A 22,302-nucleotide genomic window follows, 5' to 3' on the forward strand; every position below is an offset into this window, starting at 1 on the left:
GTTCCTTCGTGTTTAGACATTGCATTTTTTGCACAGTAGTACTTAGCAAAATTGGAAAAAAATGGTGCCGAGAGGAGTTTCAATATTCTGTGCTTACTAATGCCCACGACCTTGTTGGCAATAAAAAGACCAGTGGCTGTGCAAACTTATATCCTGCCTGAGAAATGTCTGCTGCTCCTTTCTGCAAATGTACCAAAACTGTACATTAATTTTGAAGGTAGCCGCACAGTTTGAATCTGTAAGTAGGAGTGGAAAATACCAGAAAATGGTTTTCGGCTCTGTATTCTGATGTGTTCAGAGCTTCATCTGCAGTTTCCTGCATCCTGTGTTTCAACAAGGGAGTCCGAAGTGTCTGTCCATGTGTCTCGGTGCCTGAGGCTTATTCTCTTGCATAATCACAGCTCCTGAAGCGGACCAGTGTGAGCTCTCCCTTGGATTCTGTCACTGCAGTTTTGGGGCTCTCCTGAAATAAGGTGGCTTAGGGGTTATGCAGTTATGTGCCGATGGCGCTGTGGTTTCTTATGCTTTGAGATGTTAAAATTCAAAAACAGCCACACCAGCCATTGTCTTTGTATTACACAGAGTGAGCTAATCTCCCTAGCCAGCCAGCTCTGTGATGCGTTTCCTGACTGAAGTGAGGTTTATGTTCTAATCTCTGCTGTACCTCATGGTATAAGGGGGTTTTCTGCTGAGTCTTTAAGTGATCTGTGGCCAGAAAAGCTCTTAAAAACAGCCCAATTCAGCTTGATTGGAAGTCATGATTTAAAGATAATGGCGTGATGGCATAATCATACTGTTACGTCACCTGATGAGAACAGAGTGAAATACAGAGAGCGATGGGCCCACGGTAAGTGGAAAGTTATTGGGTGCCATAAATTTGGCAGAAGCAATCCCAGAGGAGTTGGAAAGAGGAAATGGGCTGCTGTGATTGTGCTCAGCCCTCAAGGCCTCAGCTTGTCAGAATTCACTGATTAGGTGAAGATCTGCCTCAGCAGAGAGACTGCGAGGAAGGTGAGGAAATATAATTGGGCATTGTAAACTCTTAAGTTGCTAAGCAAAAAGGACACAGCAGAGTGCATACCCTTTGATTGCACTGTTATATTGTGCATAGAAACACCTGAGTTTTCCTCCTGGAACCCATGCAGAATGGGTAAGAGAGCACTATCTTAGCATCTTAGTATGTTACTATAGGCTCTAGGTAGAGGGTATTGTTAGAAGAGGAAAGACTTCACAGTGTTGCTAGATGGCATAATTGATGGTAATGTTTTTGTGGCCACATAAAATATACAGGGTTGTATTTTGGTAATTGTGGTGCTCTGCACAAAACTGGAGATGTATCAGATTTACTTTTTCTTTAAAATCCAGTTCTTCATCCTAATCTCTGAACCATTACTTCTTTTTCTTCCTGAGGAGAGAGCCTGACAGTTTTCTAATAATAATGCCTTACCTTTCTGTAGCGTCATCATCTTGGGTGATCTCAGAGCAGGTTACTAGCAGGGGTGGGGACCATGGTGGGTGTTCTGCATCAGCGCTCATCATGCAGTATTTGTTTAAGGTGGACAAGTGTGGAATTATTCACTGAAGAAAACAGGGCTGTATTTAGGAAGGCCAGAGTGAGAAAGCACGTTTTTGAATGGGGTTTAGCCAAAGATTAGGAGTTGACACCCTTTCTTTTGTGATCAGTGCAGCAGGGTCTATAATGGCCACAAAGAGGCAGGATCTCTATGGATGTTGCATCAGAAAGAAGGGTTTGCTGGATGAAATGGCTGATGTATTTTTAGGAATGACACATTGGATGGGAAACCCAGGGTCATAATGTTTTATTTCTCATGTTACTGAAACTGAAGACAGTACATTTCTTTCACCGGCCTGCTTCAGTAGCAGTGTAAGCGCCAAAAGAATGAGCTTCTCGGGACAGATTCTGTGCCCCGTTATGTAAGCTGTAGTGTGTTCTCCTCGGTTATCATGCTTTCCCATATACAGTGTTACAGCAGCAGGCACCTCATCTCACTAACAAAATGGAACTACGTTCTGCTGTCATGTAAGTTGTATTCCTGCTCACCTCAGATGACATGACATGGAATAAGATCAGAGGCTTGACAGCTCATGTTGGTGTTTTTTCTCCACAGAAAATCCTGTAGAAAATTAAAGAGAGATGTTGTTAGCTACTTGATGTCGAGTCCGAGATAGTGTTGAACATACTCATTTTAAAAATAATAATAATAATAATAATAATAATAATAATAATAATTATGTACGCTTATATAATACTTTTCTGGAGACTCCACTCAAAGTGTGTTACAGGTAACAGGGAATCCCACTACTGCCACCAATGTGCAGCACCATCTAGTACGCTCCCCACACACACCAGCTCTCAGTGGGGAGGAGAGCAGAGTGATGGAGCCAGTTCAGAGAGGGGGGTTATTAGGGGGTCATGACCGGTAAAGGCCAGTGGGAAATTTGGCCAGGATGCTGGTGTAACACCCCTACGTTTCTAAAGTCTTAAGACATCGACTGAACCCAAACAGGGATGAAGGCAGTTCGGCCAAGTCGCTACAGAACCCTTTAAATACTAAATCTTCATTAATTTGTACAGAGTAATGCAGGGAACCAGGTCACTTATGTCTCTTGAAAGGAAACCGTGACGTGTTGTAGATTACATTTATCCAGCATTACTGAAGCAGAGGAGAAGGTTGTTGTTTCATAACAAGAGCTTTGTTGATCAGAGCCTAAATTCTGTAACATGAAGTGTTGTCCTCGATACACCTTCTCACTGGGCATGGAGTCACCTGCTGCTCTGTGTGTTACAGATGGGATCTTAATGGGAATAAGAAGCTTCCTATTAATGGTGGTATATTAAGTATGCACAGGTGAGGGTGTATCGCAGACTGTAGCACTTCACCACAGTAAGCGGTAAGCTAGTTTCTACTTATCATGCTCAAGGCCAGTACTGTGTATATAAACCACAGATTATTGTTACAGAATATTAAAATTCCACTTGCATGTAAATACAGGATTCAGAACACACTGGAAGCCGGCTTATATCCACAATACTTCAGTATTCTGGATATGTCAAATATTCACCTAAAAGCTGTGAATGGTACTGTGTCTGTGGAGCTCTCTAGAATAATGTTGGGAGGTTCATGATAAAGTGTACTTTCATTGTAATTGAAAAATTAACAAGATGAAGTAAAACACTTTTCAGATGGTTTTAAATGGTTTTAATTAGGTCAGATACCCTTGGAGTCTTATCTGAAACTGAAATAAAATTACTCAGTCGTATTAATAATTTGGTAGAATCTCACATAAAGTGTTTGGCTTTTCACTTTAAAAAAGGGGAATATGTCATGAGCACAGGCAGACATGGGGTTTCAGTAAGAACTCAACTGCAAATGTTACTTCATGTGTAATTACACTGGAATTAGAAAAACACTGTAAAGTGATGCTGTTAATTTGAAGTCAGATAATTGAGGAGTTCCAGCAAAGTTGGAGACATTGTTATTTACACACTTGCATTTGATTTGGATCCACCCATTCCTACCAGGAGCTGCCTTACATGTGGAGGGTCCCGGAAGCCAGAAGCTGGTTGCAATGCACAGGGCAGGGCTCACACTGAAAGGGGCGCCAGTCCTGCTCAGGGCACGCACACGCTTACAAACAGGGCCAGTTTGCAGAGCTGCCTTTGGGAGGGCACTGCAGCACCTAGAGACAATCCAGGGGCAACTTGCAAACTTCAAACGCCAGAGACTGAGTCCCTGGAACCTGGGACTGAGAACTGTGAGGCGGCAATACTGGCCATCACATCACTCTCCTCATTACAGTTTGTACATTGATTGGTTACAATGCACAATGCCAAACCGCACAGTGAGGCAAGGCCCACATCCTTCCAATAAATAAAGCAGCTGAAGAGCTAATGTGATGAAATGAAAAGAGCAAGCACCCATTGTCATAGAGTATGCGTTGACCGGAAATGCACCAGACCAGCCAGTCAACAGAGGAGGTACAGACCAGGTTGAGGCTGATCGTGAGGGAGCTGGGGCTTTTTTCCCATCTTGACCACTCATCAATTAAAACGTCACTGATGGCTTTAATGAAAAGGCTGTCTACAGCTGCCTTCCTGGGCAACTTGGGGAAAAAAGGCCAACTTTTAGAACCAAGCAGAGCTGCTGATGCCAAGCTTCCCCCAGCTGGGTGTCTTGCTTGGGAGAGGAGAAATATTTCCTGAAGGTTGTCCTGCAAGCAGGAGCTGGCGGTGAGTTCAGCATCGCAGCTCCCTCTCAGCCGCTGGGGCACCGACGCCAGAAGTCACCTTTGTGCACAGCGAGGGCTGTAATGCCTGTCTAACGTGGATGTAGATAGCTGTCATTGTGGAGCCGTGCACAGCGCAGTGCACTCGTCCGAGTCCCACGGACAGGCCTGATGGCTCGAGCGCGCCCCGGGGCTGCCTGCCGCCCCAGCGTCCCCCGTGACAGCGCTCGCCCAAGCAGCTGCGCGTCAGCACTTCCAGCCCGAGCTGCGAGGTTACAGAATGCCTTCAGGACGGCTCTCGGGGTTCTGGTTCTAAGTAGGCGTTTTGTTAATTAATTCAGTTGTGCTCTTAAAAGCGTTGAAAGCTTTGGAAAGTTCATTTAGTTTTTTTTGTTATTTTTTTCCCCTCTGAAAAAAAAAACCCACCGGCATGAATAGAGAACCCAGTTCTGCGGACGGAGAGCCGAGCCACATTCTGTGCCGGCTGTTTCCATGACAGATGTGTGCAGATCTGGCGGCGGCGCTGGGAGGGCTCGCTCCAGTCCCCCGCCAGCGCCCGGCCGCGGCTCATGTGCGCGGCTGGCAGGACTTGAAGGGTGAGCGGTCAGGGTGCGCTGCCTGCTGCTCCTCTGAAACCCCACTTTTATTTTTACACGTTGTAAAAACAGCCGGAGCGCAGCTATTGGGGCTGCGAGATGGAAGAGAAATGGTTTACTCTGGCTGAAGTTGTGTTATCCTCCTCATAAATTCACTGGGAAGAAGACAGCTAGTCCTGCTGCTACTTAGAGCTGCACAGATCGAAGCCCTGTCACTTTTTCCTCCTTTGTAGGTAACTGCTAGTTTTAGAGGGGATCATTTAGCAATGATAACCTTCTCGTTAGGAATTCCACAAATCTGCAGAAATAAAAATATAAAGGTTGTATTATCCTGAAAGTGTTTAACGATGAAGTGCTTACCGGATGTGATTGAGGGCAGCGTCAGAGAATTGATCAGCTTTGCGCTTTGAGTCCATTTACAACACTGCACACGTGACAGAAGAGCCTTACACTGCTGCTAGCAGGGAGCTCTGAATTTAGAAACAAAGAGCTTTTTTCATGCCACTCAGGTCAGTGTCCTTAACTTTGGCTTTCACATTCAAATTGTAATGGGGTTTTGTGTTGGCTGATGAATTCTCCAGAATGAAGTCAAAGTTACCTTTACTCATGCGTGTTTTTGCATCCTTGTTCCTATACAACATATATTTGGAGTTCAGGTAACAAAAAGTTAGAAACCTGGATGTGTCTATTTTATGTGTTTCAAATGAATGCAACTGCAACAAACACTTACTCTGATGTCTCAATTCTTCGGTTAAAATAGTTTATTATTAAGGGTGAAAATAGACAAGGCCCAAAAAATGAATTTGCTTTTTAGTCCTTTGCAGATTCAAAGTGTAGTGAATGCAGAAGAATAAACAAAAGAAAAAAAGAAGGTTTTTATTAAAGTTATTACAAAGAGATTTTGTGGGACTGGTCTTATTTTAAGTTAAGAATTGCCCCTTTTGTTTTCTTGCACTTTCAGGTTCTCACCCGTTGTTGTCATGCTTCCTAGAGAAAGCATTTGCTGTTACAGCATGGGTCTGTCCTGTGTTACCCCAGGTGTTAACAGGTCAGAGTGTTCTGTAAATGCTCCACCATCAGCGCTGAACTCCACTGTGGCAGCTAGACAGTTCAGTTCCAGACAGAGTGGTGTTGCCATCGCAATGCTTCTTTTGTCTGCCTCCTGACACTCTCCGGTTTCTGATAAGGCGGATAGAATTATGAATTAACCTGTTTCTGCAATACATCAGCCTCAAAAGGTATTCATTCTCTTGTAACAAAAAGTTGATCTAGCCACGAAAATGCAGGTATATGTCAAGGTTTTTCTACATTAATTAAAATGTGACAAAATTGTTTTATGAAAATGTTAAAAAGAGTACCTCTAAGTTAAAAGTTACATGCAGGTTGTAAAGCATTATGTTTTGGCTAATGATAGCAGATGGGGGAAGATTTGGAAGAAGACTTTCTGAGTGTTTAGCACCACAGAGCAGAGAGCAACATCTGACACTGGCACTAGCAGTAGCCCACATGCAGGCTCTCAGCAACTGAAATAAACTAATAGAGTGAAGGAGAAAAGATTTTGGTTGAACAATGTGGTTTTTTTAACAAACAGAGCTCAGGCAAGGTGGCACCCAACACCAGCTAAAGTGTGCTGAAGTTTTTGTGTATTGAAACAGAAATCTGTGCATGACCATATTTTTCTTAGTGTTTATTTTTGTAAACACAATACTCCTGTGGGTGTGAAGGTGTTGCTGTGTCTGTGTCCTGTGTCCTCAGTACTGGACTCAGTACTGTCACGTCACATTTCATCTGGGTGAAAGTTCTCCTTTCCTCTCAGTACCTGGGATAAAGCAAAATGTTGATTAAACTGACTATGAAATTCCCTAGTTGGTTGGTGAAGGAGTTTTGGTTCCTCAGTTTTTATAGCCCCTTTAGAATCAGTAGTTCATGATTTTAGGTTTTATTTATTCATTACCCAAAGCAATGTACAGGAAGTCATACGTTATTGCACATACTGTATATAAGGGAAAATTATACATTCACATATAAGTGTAGAAAGCTGCAATAAGAAACAAGAGGGATGGTCAAACTAAATGTAGAATGCACCTGAAGTTAATTAATTGTCTAATGACATTATAGGGAAGAAATGAGTATGATACAGAATTATACCTAAACAGCAGGGTGAGATTTGAGAGAGCTGCAGGATTTCACTTTAGTGACTTATCAAGACTGTCCCAGCTGCTGTGGCCAAGAGGTGGTGAGCCCTTACCAACATGCAGTATCAGGACTAAGAAACATATTTCAGTGCTTAATGGTATTTTGTGCTTTCAAGCTGCTATTTTACTCAAACTAACTTGCCACTTCAGTGTTCCTAAGACAAACAGATTCCAGGGTAGGAGGGCTCCTCAGTGAGTCAGCTTATCAAAGCCTCCATTCAGTGTGCAGGTTGGGGCCTATAGTCCAGAGATTTCTGGCTCAGACCTGAGCTGCGTCAGTAGCCGTGTGTGAACAGAAGCTGCCAGAATCAGTGCTTGTTTGGCTGGCTGCCTTCAGAGTTGGGTGGGTTTGGAGTTGGCCAGGGTTGCTGTGCTTGGTGCTGGCAGTGTCCCCCAGCCGCTGGGCAGTCACCAGTGAGCCCCTGCAGTGAGTGCTATCGGTCAGTGCAGAGCATCTTTGTCGCATCAATCCATTGGCACTGATCGTTTGCACATCCGGGATTCGTATGAGGAAGAGGCGGATGGCCTGATTATAAACACGTTTTAGAAGACGAGTGTGCATGGGCCGAATCTGGAGCTGAGCTTGTTAATAAATAGTGATTCTGTACTGGTGGATGTAAAATGTAAAAACAACAATAATGGATTTGTCAGTCATGTGTTTGCAGGCCAGATGCTTCTTTCCCAGCCTATGAAGCTGCATGAGAAACAGCACAGATTAGGTGTCAAGTGGAGGGAGCTGGTCACGGCTCGATCTGACACCACGCAGTCCTGGCAAGAGCAGGGTTGGCTGTGGTCAGACAATTGAAGAACAGTTGGGCTGACTTCACTCCTGCTACATCTGGCAGCTCATTCTGCATTGCCGCCGTACCGTGCTGGCAAAAGACCCAAGAGCAGCAAGACCAGGTGTTGCACCTGCCAGCCCTCTGCATTCAGGACCAAGACTTTTGTTGGGTAACTTGGGTTTACAGACATCTATATTACATCCGCATCTCTGTTATGCAAACATATTCCTTTTTGTAGCAGGTCTCTGTAACTGATTAACTGTTTTAGAGTGCAGAGGAGGGTCATTAATTTGACTAGTTAGTTATGTTGTATTAGTGGGACAAACCGGATGACCACCTGGACCTTGAGGACTGGGTCTTTGGAAACACTGATCCCTGAAGAAAATGGTCGTTTGTACTCTTTAATAAAGCTCATTGATGATGGATTCAGTGACTCCCCTCTGTTTGTGCAATTGCTGGAGACACAGCACTGTGTGCACAGGGTGTTGAAATGAGTGTGAAATCCCTTAACATTCCTCAGACGCCCTTGGCACTCCCATGCTCTGTGCCCAGAACAGGCATGTACAACAGCTGATTCTCCCAAGGCTGCTGCAGGCCGACGAACATGACGATTTTTCCAGAAGTGTAATGTGAACTGCAGCTAGAGCATCGTTTCGGTGAACACGGAGTCCAGACGTAACCAAGGTTGGAGATTCTTGAGATTCTTGTAGCAGCACGTAGTTTGCCGTTGTCAGAGATTGGGTGCCATAATGCTCAAGCTAGTCACACAGCAGTTAGCTGTGACTTAAATAGCATTGCCCAGATTAGCTTCTGGTGATCTGTGCCAATTAGAAAATGCATTCTGTCCAAACAGATCCAAAGGGAAGCAGATATAATTTAGCTCTGTAGACGGTGAGCAAATGCACCATATCGGATCTCATTCTTCAAGCCACTGTTGTGCCCCATGTGTCCATGAGGAGGCTTGAAGCTTGTGTAGGACAGCCAGAGGATGTGCATCATTAGCGCAGCTGTTGCGTTGGTCACTCTGGAGTGTGGGGGCTGGGCGGAGGGGGAGACAGAGCAGCAGTATGGCATGCAGTTTGCACATCGCACTCGCAGATGGAGTGAGCTGGAGTGAGCTGCAGACTGCAGGACAGAGGGCAGCACTCTGCCACTCGCACAAAACCAACCGAGCGAATTCTGCTAATGAAGGCCAGGCGATCATCAAACTGGGGCTCAGTTATTAAGTACTTTAATATAATGGGATTACAAGTGGCCATTCTGATTTAGAAGAAAGTATGCAATGGAGTTATGTTTTTAATAATTGTAGAGGAATAAGAGGGAAATAGACAAAAACAGTGAGGTTTGTGTGCGTTTATTCTTCTCTTGCATTTCAGAAGTATTTCCTTGAGCAAGTACAGTAGTGCATTTTGTTATGTTTTAGTTTGCATGCATGCAGGTGTACAGCTTGTAGCATATATAGTGTACAGTTCTGAGTGGGACCTCAGGGGAAGTGCCGACATTCTCTTGAACCGGAACAAGAGAGGAAAACATCCCATAATATCATAATGTCAGTTTTTCTTGTAAGTGTTGAGGTGGGGTTGGGGGGGCACTTTCTTTCTGTGTATAACCCTGAGGCTAAAGAAAAAAAAATCATGGTTCACATTATGACAAAAAGGTCTGGAATAATTGTTTCCATGCTGAAAATGTGGTGCCTTAAGCGACAGAAAAGAAAATATGACAAGCTTCCTTTGATTAGTACATCGGAATAAATGATATACATTTTTAACCACACTTGTTTCTGAAAAATACCCAGGAACTGGGAACAGGAGAAAAGGATAAACCTAAGCCACTACAGTGTCAACTCCAGAGATGTTGTTTTGGACAAAGGCTTGTGTGAACCTGCCCTAAATGTTTTTTCAAACACAGCCATGTGGGTGCTGGCCTTGAGGAGGCAGAGTGTCTGCAGTCTACCTGCGCCCGGCGACAACCCCTGAGGTGGCAGGAAGACGCTCTGGTCACATGAGCTGCAGCTGAGGCCCAGGAAAGGGTGTGTGGGGTGGGGGGGTAGGGCGCCCAGCTTGAGTCTTGAACCGATCGAATTAGAAGCAGCTATAAATTTACTTTGGGGCCTACAAATCATTAACAAGATAACCTGCCTTTGAAACATTCCTGCCCATGTGGAGGCACAACAGGCTGTTAACACTCCAGCAGTTTCAGTCATTAGGAGCCCCCTCGGTGTGCGCCTGCGCTACCGCTCGGGCGCCGTGCAGGGCTCTTCCCCAGCGAAGTTTAACAAGAAATATTTTCCAAGACCCATTTGCATAATTAATCCCCCCCCCCCAGCTCCTCTGTAAAGAGTGCGCCGGAAGCCCTGCGTGTAAGCTCCTGCCGGAGCTGCGCGGGATGAGTGGGGCTGCTGGCGAGGACAGGAATGCTGATCACCCCGGGGGTGGAGGTGCCTTCAGGACTGAGGAAGGGGGGGCTGGCAGCCATTAGAATGGGGCCATTTGGATATTTGCTGAGCATCCAGCTGCGGAACTGAGCCTCCTGTAGGTGCTGCGGGGATCTGGGGTGTGGCTCAGGACAGGGAGGGTGTGAATCTGTTCGGCTCCTGAAGGGGTTAACCCCTCCTGTCTCCTCCTGTGCCCTCGGCCTCCTGATGGATCTGAGTCAAACTGGCCTATACTGACCCCTTACACTTACACTGACCCAAACTGGCCTAAACTCGCCCCTGACACTGATCCAAACTGGTCTATACTGGCCCAAAATGGTTCTTGGTATTGATCCACACTGGCACAGACTGGCCGCTAACCCTGACCCAAACTAAATAGTTTTGTTTACATTACATGAAAATCAAATTCTTATGGCTAAATTATGGCTAAATTCCTAGGATTTCTTCTGTGCAGACTTTGGATTTGCGATTCCCTTAATCGTGATGCTTTTAAATTTTGATTAACCATGAACTTGGAAGTGAACCTGAAAGGTCCTAGCAGGACATAGAAACATGGACTGGAACTTTGTAGACATTAAAAAGGAAACAGATAGTTGTTGTTGTTGTTATAATAAGCAGAAAAAGAAGAGACAGTGAGACAGGCATGTGTTAGCAGTACAATCACTCTGAAGTGCAGAGAAAAGTGAAAACAATGAGTGTGAAACTCCTGACTATATAGCCATAGCAGAAAATGTGAAACCGCTGTCGAAATGCAAAGTTTCAAATACTCATTCTGAGCTCTCCACTCTCTCTGTGGAGGAAATGCAGTTTGGTGGCTGTAAATTAATTACATCAGTCTAACGGAAAAATGGAACTCATTTATTTCAGTAGCAGATTCAACAGCTTGACTCATTCAGGATGAGTTAAAGCCTTCTCTTGGCCCACTGCTGTCTGCTGAACACCTTCATTTCTTTAGAGTCTGGTCAGGCACTGGCAGGTGACTGGGGTGGTCGACCACAGAGAGTCCCTTTCCTTTAAGACTCAGCAATTCTCATTTCAACTTCTATTGAAAGTCGGGACTTGTGAAAGATAGACGGATTAAAAGCTCTTGGGGCTTGTGCCTGTTACATGCTCCTATAATTGAAGTCTTGGTCACTGGAAAGCCTAAGAATTGCATGTGAAACCAAGCAAATGTGAGTAAAAAGAGGTCCTTATTAGTCTGTTATTAGTCCGTTATTAGTCTAAAAGCAAGAACAGAAAAGAAAGATGGGGTCCAGGCAACAGGGAACAGCCAGTGATCTCAAAGTGTTATATTTCACTTCTGAGCACAGTCGCGTTTTTTTTTGCTGCGCGTGTGATTGTGCCGAACTGGGCACAGGCTCGGGGAGACGGTGGCCGCAGCAGCTCAGAACCTGACTCCTGTGGCGTGCTGGGGCTCGGCTGGGGCTCGGCTGGGCCACTTTGCTTGCTCTGGAGGAACAGGTAATGGGTTTATTCCAGGCTGACAAGAAAAGAAAGGAAACTCAGCGCTTCGGCTGTGGAGCCTTCTTGAGGTGTGCTTTGTTGTAATACTGTACTTTGCTTGCTCTGTTCAGCCTCTCAAGCTCTGCTGGCCTTGCTTGGGGGGCTTCTTCCCCAGCACATTTATAGCAATAGCAGGTAACTAATGCTCAAGACTTTCCACTCACTCGCACCTCCTGAATCGTTTTCTGCAGTGTTGTATCAGTTTCTTCTGATTTAAAATAGTTATAGTGTTTTTTAAAACATTTTGAAGTTTATTATAAGGATCTATTGTAATCCTGTAAAGGTTTTCCTGTATCTGACACATCCTGCTCCTTGCACTGCAGTTGTGATGCACTTTGAAAGATTGAAAGGATGTGTTATAAGGAAGAAACGTTTCTGTATGGTGAGAGCTGGATCCTCCTGTTAGGTGGAGCATTCAGCTTAGGGCGTTGGACCTTCTTCAAATTCACCTGTACATTGGTAATATTCCAATATATAAACAAATGTGTTTGGTAAATTTCTTTGGGCAGTGGCAGTGATGGGAAAGAACAGCATCACTTTGTACTCTGGTCTGCTGGAAGTTGCCAGTGAAATTTGTTTAGATGTCTAGTTAACTGTGCACAGAATGACTTCCGGTATAAAGACATATTTACGGTTCCAAACCCATCTTTTTCTTTCATCTTTCATCTTTATTTACTAGTAGAAGATCATTCCCATAATCTCATCCAGCCATTCCTTGTAAAAATGTATCAGTTACCTAATGTTTTCTAGCTTTAACACTACTTTCTCACTACTGTTTTACCACTGGTATACACGTCACCCCAACAGTTCCAGGACAAACTCTAGTGACAATGAGAACTGTCTTTAGGCTTCTGTAAAGTGCAACATTGTTGTTACAAAGCACAGCTGAGTCATCATCAAGCTTCAGACATAATGTTACATAAAGACCACACACCACAGGCAAAGAATTATAGGGGTAGGAGGACAACAATGGCAGAAGGTAGCCAGTGTAGAGCAGCCAGGCAAGGGAGGATGTGTTCTGTTTGTGGATTCTGCCCTGGCTGGAGCCTGTCGACAGCATGTGGTCAGCAGTGCCCCGAGAGAGAAGACACGCAGCTGCAGCTGAGAATTTGAGCTTCCGCAAGAACAGAGGACAGGATTGTGCGTTCGCAGTGTTTCAGGGGTGAGCGAGAGGACCCTTTCAGAAGGAACCTGCTGGAATGAAGTGATCGGCAGGAGGGTCACAGTGAGAGGAGGGCTTGTAGTCGCTCGTGCTACAAGATGATCACTGATCTGGTGAGGACTATCTGACTGTGCGTCCCAGGATCCAGAGTCAGAGTCAGCATCGTGGCTGGACTGCGGATTCCAGGACTCCCTGATTATGAACCATCTCCTCTCTCTTGTGCTCTGTCCAGAAAGACCCCAATCATTATTTGTTTCCCTGTGACTCTTATGATATGCAATAACTTTTTTTTGTGAGCTGGATGTTCATTCTGTTGCATTTTCTTTTTGAGGGTGTCCTTTTGTCCACATGTATAGGAACATTCCGGCAGGGAGGGAAGAGGGAGTGGGCCAGTGTGGAGTTTCCCTGTGCTGACATGACATCTCTTTTGCGTTTTCCAGAAGGTGATGTTGCCGACAGGAGCGGCCTTCCGATGGTTCCAGTAGGAGGAACGAACCCCAAAGCTCTGTCATCAAGTGCAATGCCACCTGCTTGCTTGTATTGTTTCGGGCAAGGATATTTGGCTGAAAAATTAATGGATGCACCTACTTTTCCTGAACCAAAAATAAACATAAAAGTCTATGGCAACTTTCATTCCTTTTCTATGTTCCATTTGGTACCTTTTGTCCTTTTCCAGCAGTTTTCAGTGATTTTTGACATGGATCTGTTCATTGCCAAACAGAAATGACGGACTGTGTGGACAATCAACTAATTTCTGTGTTTGGTGTTTTTGTCGTTTATGTGTGGAAAGATACAGTACTTGTGTAGAGAATGTAAATTTACAGCTATATTTTAAAACTAGTGGCTAATGACAAGCACTATTGTAATTTAGCTCCATTGTTCTTTACTTACCATGTTCTGTATTTTTGATTGGTTTCTTTTTTGTTACGTCATAAATCTATAGTTTTGAAATTGCTCAATGTTTGTTATTAAAAGAAAAAAACAAGGTAAAGATGTAGAATCCTGTTTTCTGATAAAAGGTAAAAGGAACTACTACTAGTTACACAGCATCGCTGTGCTTGCCCAACACGAAGCCCTGCTCATGGGAAGAGTTGCTGGAAGCTCCTGGCTACCCAATGTTTTTCTTTTGTGAAACTGGCAGCCTTATTTTAGTTTATTGCGTCAGAAACAAGGGTTTTACTGTTGTTTTCCGTCAATTTGATAAATATTGACAGATACAAGAATTGCATACCGTACTGCTGAGGTTCTGTAGCAGCTAAAGCACTGAGATTTTATTTTCATGAGGTTAGCAGATCTACATCTTTAACAACAGTGATGTTTGTATTAATTTAGCAATTTGGGCTGGTTTTGTGAATAAAAATGAATGCATGTACTTGTGTCAAGATTTACAGTTTTGAAGTCTATGTCTACTTTTGCATGGTGTATTTTTTAAATACAGTGCTTCATTCTGTTAAAAAAAACTGCAGTATGAAAAAAAGTCTTGGAAATTTCAAATTTGTTCCTTTTTTATTTTGTAATTTTTTAAAGGATTTCTGGTTCCGCTTCAGGTTTCATGTCACGTCCATGAACTAACTGAAGTGATAAATACGGTATCGGAATATGTAATAATGACATTTCAATGATATTTCTTTGGGTGCTTACTATAATTTTATATTTTAATAATATTAAAAGAAATGTGAAAATAGATAGGATGTTTAAATAATGTGAGAGTGATTGCAATTTAATTTCTATAAAATAAAAATTTGTTGCAAAAAGCATGACATAAAAGGAACTGTTTTTTGCAACTAATCTTAAAATAGTTTCTGTTGTGTCAGTGAGCATTTTAAGACATGTAAGGCGGTTCTGTCTTTTTCAGGGTTTTGCAGTTGTAGCATTCTCAAACAGTTTAACTTGTAAAACCACACAAAGGAGAATTTGAATGGAACATTTGGGTGTTAATTTGCACCTGGTATTTGACCTGCGCTTTTTAATGGCTTATATTTTCATCATGAAATTCTCTCTCAAAGCATAAGGAAGACCCTGCAGAACACTGGTGGGCTTCTTCCATTCCCACCTGTACATCAGCGCCCATGGCACCACTCTCAGCCTCCTGAGGGATTGTGGGAATTCGGCCCTATGTCTGTCTAAGACAAAGCTAGCACGCACAAATGTGTTTGTGCCTGCTCGGGTTTGTGTTCAGTGTTTTGCCATAACTGTTGAATGTCAAGGCTGTTCACTCTCATATGACAGGGCTCTGAACGTGTGCATGTGAGGTGTAGGTTCCTTTCTAAGGAAGCAGAGCTCTTATAAAGTGCAAAGTCAGAACGAGAAAAGTACCATAAGATTAACTAGGAATCTATTCTATTTATTAGAGGAGAAAAATTTATTAATATGTTCTGACCTCTGGTGCAACAGCAATTTTAAATTTGAAATGAGTTATACTTTGTATTGTGGTGTTGCCATGAATAGAGATCATTGTAGAAACTGATGCTGCCTTCGTTTTCCTGATATGTTGTGTAACCAGCAATCTTCAAGATGTCACAAAGCTAGGCACCAGAGATGACATGACGACTGCAGTGGAAGAGACCCCAAAGGATTGGGTCCATATACTAATTTAAGGAAAATGAAAGAAAACACAATGTGGTGTGATAAGATTTTAAAAAATAATAATCTTGTAGCAGATAATATGCGTAAGCAACTCATCAAAATGGACATTTTGGACTAAAGTCAGTAATTCCACACAAGAGAGGAAATGGCAGGACAGTACAATTGAGTGTTGTGACTGCAGCTTTCAGCTTTGGTCCCTTTATTCACAAAAAGGACATTGTTTCACTTGTAAGGAGCAGGGTAACCCCAAGCAAGACAACTCGTCATAAGCAAAGAAAGGGTAAAGGCGCTGAGCCATTCGGTACGAAAAACACTCACAACGAGATTGGATAAGAAAAGCTTTCTTCCCTCCAGAAGATGCCGAGTTCTTGGAATTAAGCCGAATACTGGGACACAGGTGGTGGTGTTCTTACGATACTGCCTGGACTCCCTTGGCTCAGGACTGTGGGCACCTGAGAAAGGATTCTTCCCTTTTCCTGAACTGTTCTGTGTTCATATAGAGGACAAGCTGCATCCAGCCAGGAACCGGCCTGACCTGCAGGGACCCGAACCTGTAAATTTCAGGAGTATCTAGAATTTGTGAGAAGGGTGAACTACAAAAAAGAAAGAGAAATGTACTATAAACAGGTAAAGTCTCAAGTAAGTCCTTTTTTGAATGTTAAAATATTTTTTACCAGATGTACTAAGAACATCTTGTTAAGATCGGAAGCTTCTGCATTAGTATTAACCTATGATTAGGTTATGAGTAGACATTGAGTTTGAGAGTGCTGTGTATAATAAACATCTCACAAACACAGGAACAAAATCTCACACAATATATATCAAACTTATATGCAAAAACTGGAAAGACCAAGTACCGCATTGGCATTGACAATGTTTTTTAACAGTGCAAGATTTGAAAATACAACTTTCCCTGTTTGCTCAGACTATGTCATTACTCGTGTTAGCCTTTTTTGAGTCTTTTGTTTGTTGGATTGACAGCATGTCTTCTGATCTACCACTCTTCAAAGGCCCGTCTTCCAACTTCTGTAGGTCTCTGCTTTAGAGCTTTGGAAAGTGAGATGACAAACTGGATCTCACCGTTCTCTTCCAAACAGTGCGCTTTGTACACAGAGGCTTACGACAAATGGTGTCCTGGAGCAGATATCCATTGTTCTTCGTTGATGGCTATTAGAAAGCATCAGAGGAGTGATGGTGCCTTGCAGAGAGGCTCTTTGTGTGAGCCAGACTGACATACCTGACAGAGCTGTTAAATCTTTCACTGATAACACACTAGGGGCCAACACCAAACTACAGCATGTATGGAGCACCACGATTAAAGGGTGGTGCTGCTTTTGTAACATTTGATGAAGCAAAACATATTTCCCCCTTTCAAGATTTGGATCCTGTTGGATCGGCACTGGGTTTGTCCATCAGGTTGTCTTGCAGCTGTGCCCCCTGTCCAGTGCACGCCCTTCGCCCACAGGACCTCCTGTCTGAGCCATTTCCTGTGCTGCAAACTCCCCTGTACCCCAAAGGAGAAATAGGGACGCACTGCTGCACCTCCCATCGAGGAGCCCCCGTGACCTGCTCACACCCAACCCAGTGGATTCTCACCCAGGAGTGTGGCCTCGGGGGAACAGTGTAGCCCAAGCCACAGTCAAACATGCCTAGGCTATTCCAATGATTTCCATGAGCTCGCATGACGGCATGAGGGCACCGCCAACAAAAATCTCAATTTAAATAATTATCATTGTGCTGAAATGCATGAATAAGATCTTCTCCCCAGAATGGTGTATCATCCATCCTAAGAGTGGACGCACAAGGCCAGTGTTGGAGTTTTCTCCCAGGTCTGTCCTAGAGTGAGAAACAGCTGCCTGAGGGCATTGAGGCCTTGTTTAGGTTGTCTGTATGCTGCATCAGTCCCACTCGCCATCAATCAGTAACCCACACTTCCTCGGTGCTCTCCTGCAGCAACACACACAAGTGTGGCCATGGTGTAATGTTTTTCAAAGAGGTCAGGTTACGTCAGAACCTGGCAGCATATCTAAGCCTTTATCCTGAAAGGAGACGGTCTCTCTGGATTCCCTTTTCCAGTCTCCGTATCTCCACATCTTGTGCCTGGGCAAGGGGGAGCAGGAGCCCGGCACACCCTCGGCAGGGCACTGCATCGGAGAACAGCTGTGCTGGACTTGGCATCAGTCACATCCGGAGGAGAAGAGGTTGTTAGTGGAGCATTTAAAAATCTGTTCCTTGCTGTTCATTGGATGGTTTTTAATTAGTTATCTAATGAGTGCCAGTTATTCCTTATGGTTTGACGATGTAGTATATCAGTAAATGTTAAGTGCAGAGTGAAATGCGTTTGAGTGTTTTGTGTTGCATGCCACAAAAGTTCTCGGCCTCAGTCTTGATTGAATCTTTTTAGTCAACATGGGCAACCGTTCCTGATTTTCTCTTTGTGTTCTCTCTTATCACAAGCCAGTCCTTGTGCGTTCCTGCATGTATTAATACCACTTAGTTTAAGACAATGAAGTCCTCTAAATAATCTGGATACATTGCCTCACCATGTGCTTATCATGTGGAAGTCACATGTTTGACCCTCACCTTAACCTTTTGACCATTGTCATAGCAACCAATTGTCTCCATTGACAATTCCAGAACAAGCAAGCAGACAAATTGACCACCTGGCCTAAAATAAAAAGTGATTTTCAGCCTTCACCTAATGCAAACAGGTTACGTATAATAAATAAATAAAAAGTACTGTACTATGCAATTGTCAGAATTTACTCAGCTTTTCTCAAAGCAGGAATCAACTGACAGACATATGAACTTTGCTCATCACATTTTTTAGTTGCTTCTCAAAGGAAATAAATGTTGATGCTTCACGCTCCTAAAATAAGAAGGTGTTCAGAAACTGCTATAGGAATGCTCACTGTAAACACCGTACTGTCACAACAAGTTGTATTTATAAATCACAAAAAATAACTATAAATAACTGACTGGAACAGACTGGGAAGGGGGTTAACTTCAAGAACGGTTATAAAACACCCCTCTTTTTCTCAACGGATTTGTCAGGTGAACACACCTAGACTTCAACATGCAGTGTATGATTTCAAAATCACAAAAATAAAACACAGACGATGACAAGGGGATGTGAAAATTCCTGACCATCCTACTTTTTAATTTTTATGTTAGTGTGATGGTGGGGGGTAACAAATGTAATTAATGATTCAAATCTGACCCTTTGGCTAAGTTGAACTCTGAGCTCTACGAAAGGTCCAAATAAATTTGAGGAATAAACTGAATTAATCACAATGATGGTGAAACTACAGATTAATAAAATGCTAGCCAAATGAAGAGGCTTAATAGTTGTTCATGGATCATGTCATGGACATGGCTTTTCAGACCATCTTTCCATTTAATCCCACAAAAGATCATCGATGGCTCTTATTCACTTAAAACCAACTTCATATTTCTTCAACTTTTTGGGCTTTTGGCTAAGAACACTTCTGTCTGAGGAAACTACCCGTAGCAGGAGAAGGCAGTGCTATCACCATTCTCTCAGGGGAATTTCAAGGGAAGCAGAGTCAACGGGACTCTTCGCTCGCCATTCAAGACTCCTGTCAAATTATCCCAGTCCAAGAGGAAGGGAGATCTTGTTCGGTACAGGAGTCCTAGAATTCAGAAAGCAACCAACACTTTCTTTCTCTTCGGTCAAAGACAATTCAGTACCTTATTTAAATATACTGTATAATGTCTGTAGTGAAAGATTAATAAATGTTTTTGTTACATCTCAGTGCATCTTCCTACTACATTGCCTTTTATAAATATAAGAGCCTCTCTAGTTAAACCAGAACCTCAGAATAGAGACAAAGAAATACTGATAGGTTTACAATCCAATATGAAATATTTAATTGTGATTTGGGAACTGCGACCCTCTACTACATTCCTGCTGTAGTAAAGGAAAGGCCTGAGATGGTGGTGACTGCACGGATTGGTCACTGAGAAAGCTTATTGACAAAAAGAAGTTGTCAGTGGGCTCCCAGGTGTCTCAGTGGGAGAAGCACTTGTTCAAGGGGCTCTGAGCAGTGTCCAAGTGATGGTGATCCAGCTACGGGTGATGAACAGTCAACAACTTTAAAGATCCCCATTCGTCCTGAAACTGTTCTTGTAAATCATTACAAGATAATTCTCCTTAAAATCATGTAGGCGATAATGTCTGAGAATGGAACAGGCCATGACTTCCCTGACAGAAGAGAAAACCAGGACATTGTGGATTCAAGGAGGCCTGCAGTCGTCTTCAGGATTGAAGCAAGGATGAAAGCACTGGGGGAAAGGTTTGAAGTCAGATTCGTACTCATTTGGACATTGCAACACAGCAGCTGGTAAACAGATTTTATGGCATGGATGCCAGTATTCGGAGACTTAAAGAGTTTTACAGCCAAACACTGGTGTCTCTATCTAATGGTGAACAGTTCATTTCCAAAGAAAAAAGTTTCTAGAAAACAAGTTTCTAGAAACAGTAACATTTGACCATCATTTTCATGATGAATGTTAAATATGTGAACTTGTCAAAGGAATAACATTGAGAATATTGGGTCCCGTTGCTGAGGTAAGATATAATCCAGCCTTTCATTATCCAGAACCTCTGCAGTTCACCCTAAGGATGTCTGCGGTGAGCCAGGGCCTGTCCTGGGAGGGTTATGTCAGAGTACGACATAATCTTTTCTATATATAATCCTTACTTGAAAGCTTCAGAATGATTTTAACCATTCTTGTCATTTACCTCTGCGTAAATACCACACTTTTAACTTAAGCAAATTAATGTAATTAATCTAAATGTAGAACAAGAGTATGAGGTGTCAAAGAATTGCCTACAGCAGGGCTATTCAACTAGTAGGCTTTCCAATCTGTTCCATTCAGTTATTTTCCTGTGGAGAATGATAATCACCTGAATCAATATGGCAATTTCGAAACTGGTTGTATTAAAATTCGGGAATGGAGTGTATTGGACAGGCCTCAGGTTGAACAGCCCTGACCTAGAGTAACAACATTGAAAATTGTTCAGAGCAACTGAACACTGAAAGGTTTTTTGGATGCTTTCCATTTCTCGGACTCTTGAAGATGATGTGATATGGAAGAACAGTAAAAGGAGCCTAAATTGACTGATTGCTGTAGGACTTGTGCCCTTCTGTTTATGATAGCTGGGCTCAGTGTTCTGAAGGAGTTACCGGAGTGACGTCACTGCCTTCAAATCCAGAGGGTGCAGACTTCTCCTCCTTTGTCTGAGCAGTGGCGCTGTGCGGCTCTGTGAACAACTGTGATCGAATCTCGGGGGCAGAGCAGAATTGCATTAATTATACATCACTCGGCCTACAGTGAGTTAATTAACTGGACACCGACAAAACAATTACAATGATAGGATTACCGATTACCTGAATGATGATTTCCATTAAAGAAGGAAAAATGTGGTAAATAATGAATATTAGAATGCAGACTACACAAAAGCTGACTGATGTAAAGTGTTTTGGGATGAAAATACAACCGATTTGTAAAAGACGTAATTCACATGATTACTTGCAAAATCCAACTTCATATTGCACTTATGTATGTTTTCAATATTACTTTGGGCTGATTATTTTGAGTAACCCCATTATTACATCTTCATTTTTCTTATGTATGTAATCCTTTTAGTACTCCCAAGTGTCACTGGTCTCCAGAGGCAATTTCCACCTGGAATGATGTCCCCCCAAAAAATCTGTAAGAACTTTAGAAGTATAGACAGTAGAGGCCTGATTCAGGGCTTAAATTGAAGGTAATAATCTTTAAGGTTCTTCTACAAAGGAAAACTGTGTTCACAGATATGGTATGGCAAAAGTGTACTTTGAAAATATTTAATCTAACTGTTAACTTTCCCTCCTGATCACAGTGCTGAAAACTTCTTTAGGAATTACTTGAGACTAGAGGACAAATCCATTCGTTGGGCCTTCAGATGCTGGTTGTTCTCAGGGAGGAGGCTTATCAAGAGTGCAGTCAGCAGGTCACCACTGCTCCACTGTGAGTGTGAAGAGTGTGTATCCTTAGTCACCTTTCACAGCGAACCCTGCTCGAGGATGAAAAATGCAAAAAAGGTCAATGGTTCCAATCACTGACTGCAGAACACAACTGACAGACAGTGAAAAACCAGCAATTACACGAGGAAGAGATGCTGACGTAGAGACGATGACTAAAAGAGAAGAGACGCTGACTGAGAGCCCAGGAAAATGCTTTCCTAACCCAGCTGGTTCTGCTGGCAGCTGGATTCAGCTTCGCATCAGATGTCGGCACATCAAAGCAGTGCTGAAGAGACGGCTCTGGAATGAGGAGGAGAGGTGCAGCCGGAAAAACCTTAAAAACCACTATGGAAATGCACAGCAGTGTGAAGACGGGTGAAAGCTGCAGACAGAGGAATGTAATGGTCAGATGAAAGAAAGTCAGGAGAGAGATTGTCAGAAAGTTGTGAAGCTCCTATGATAAAGCAGTGGTGGTGTATAGGCTAGGGCTCTGCTATATTGCACACTCACACAGCTCTATACCAAACACATCTAAGAAAGAGCCATATCACTCCATGGCTGACAGTTATACACTGTGCTCAGGAAGGCAAGACCTCGGCGAAAGGCTTGTTTGTCAGCAGCTCTCCTCGCGAACTTGGCCAGCTCTCCATGCCAGTCCGAACCTGAATGACATGCCTCGGAAACTCAGGACAACAGTTTCCTAATGAATGTGCTGACCTCCCCAGTTTCTAACCCTTTACCCATTGAAATGTTATAACATAACA

The 22,302-nt window shown here is 43.2% G+C and overlaps 1 protein-coding gene across 5 annotated transcripts in view; it reads left to right on the top strand.

Annotated features, from left to right (window-relative positions):
- Window positions 1-16,311, top strand: part of LOC148650760 (CXXC-type zinc finger protein 5-like) — a 38,925-nt gene extending 22,614 nt beyond the window's left edge. For all 5 annotated transcript variants that reach the window (XM_088604900.1, XM_088604897.1, XM_088604898.1 and 2 more), the window contains one exon: window positions 13,361-16,311. In XM_088604900.1, coding sequence (XP_088461026.1) covers window positions 13,361-13,405 — 45 coding nt within the window. In that variant the 3' untranslated portion in view covers window positions 13,406-16,311. The remainder of the gene's footprint in view (window positions 1-13,360) is intronic.
- The last annotated feature ends 5,991 nt before the right edge of the window (window positions 16,312-22,302 follow it).

The sequence above is a fragment of the Lepisosteus platostomus genome, chromosome 13 (genome assembly GCF_059453375.1).
Source record: "Lepisosteus platostomus isolate fLepPlt1 chromosome 13, fLepPlt1.hap1, whole genome shotgun sequence".
NCBI classification, from domain to species: domain Eukaryota; kingdom Metazoa; phylum Chordata; class Actinopteri; order Semionotiformes; family Lepisosteidae; genus Lepisosteus; species Lepisosteus platostomus.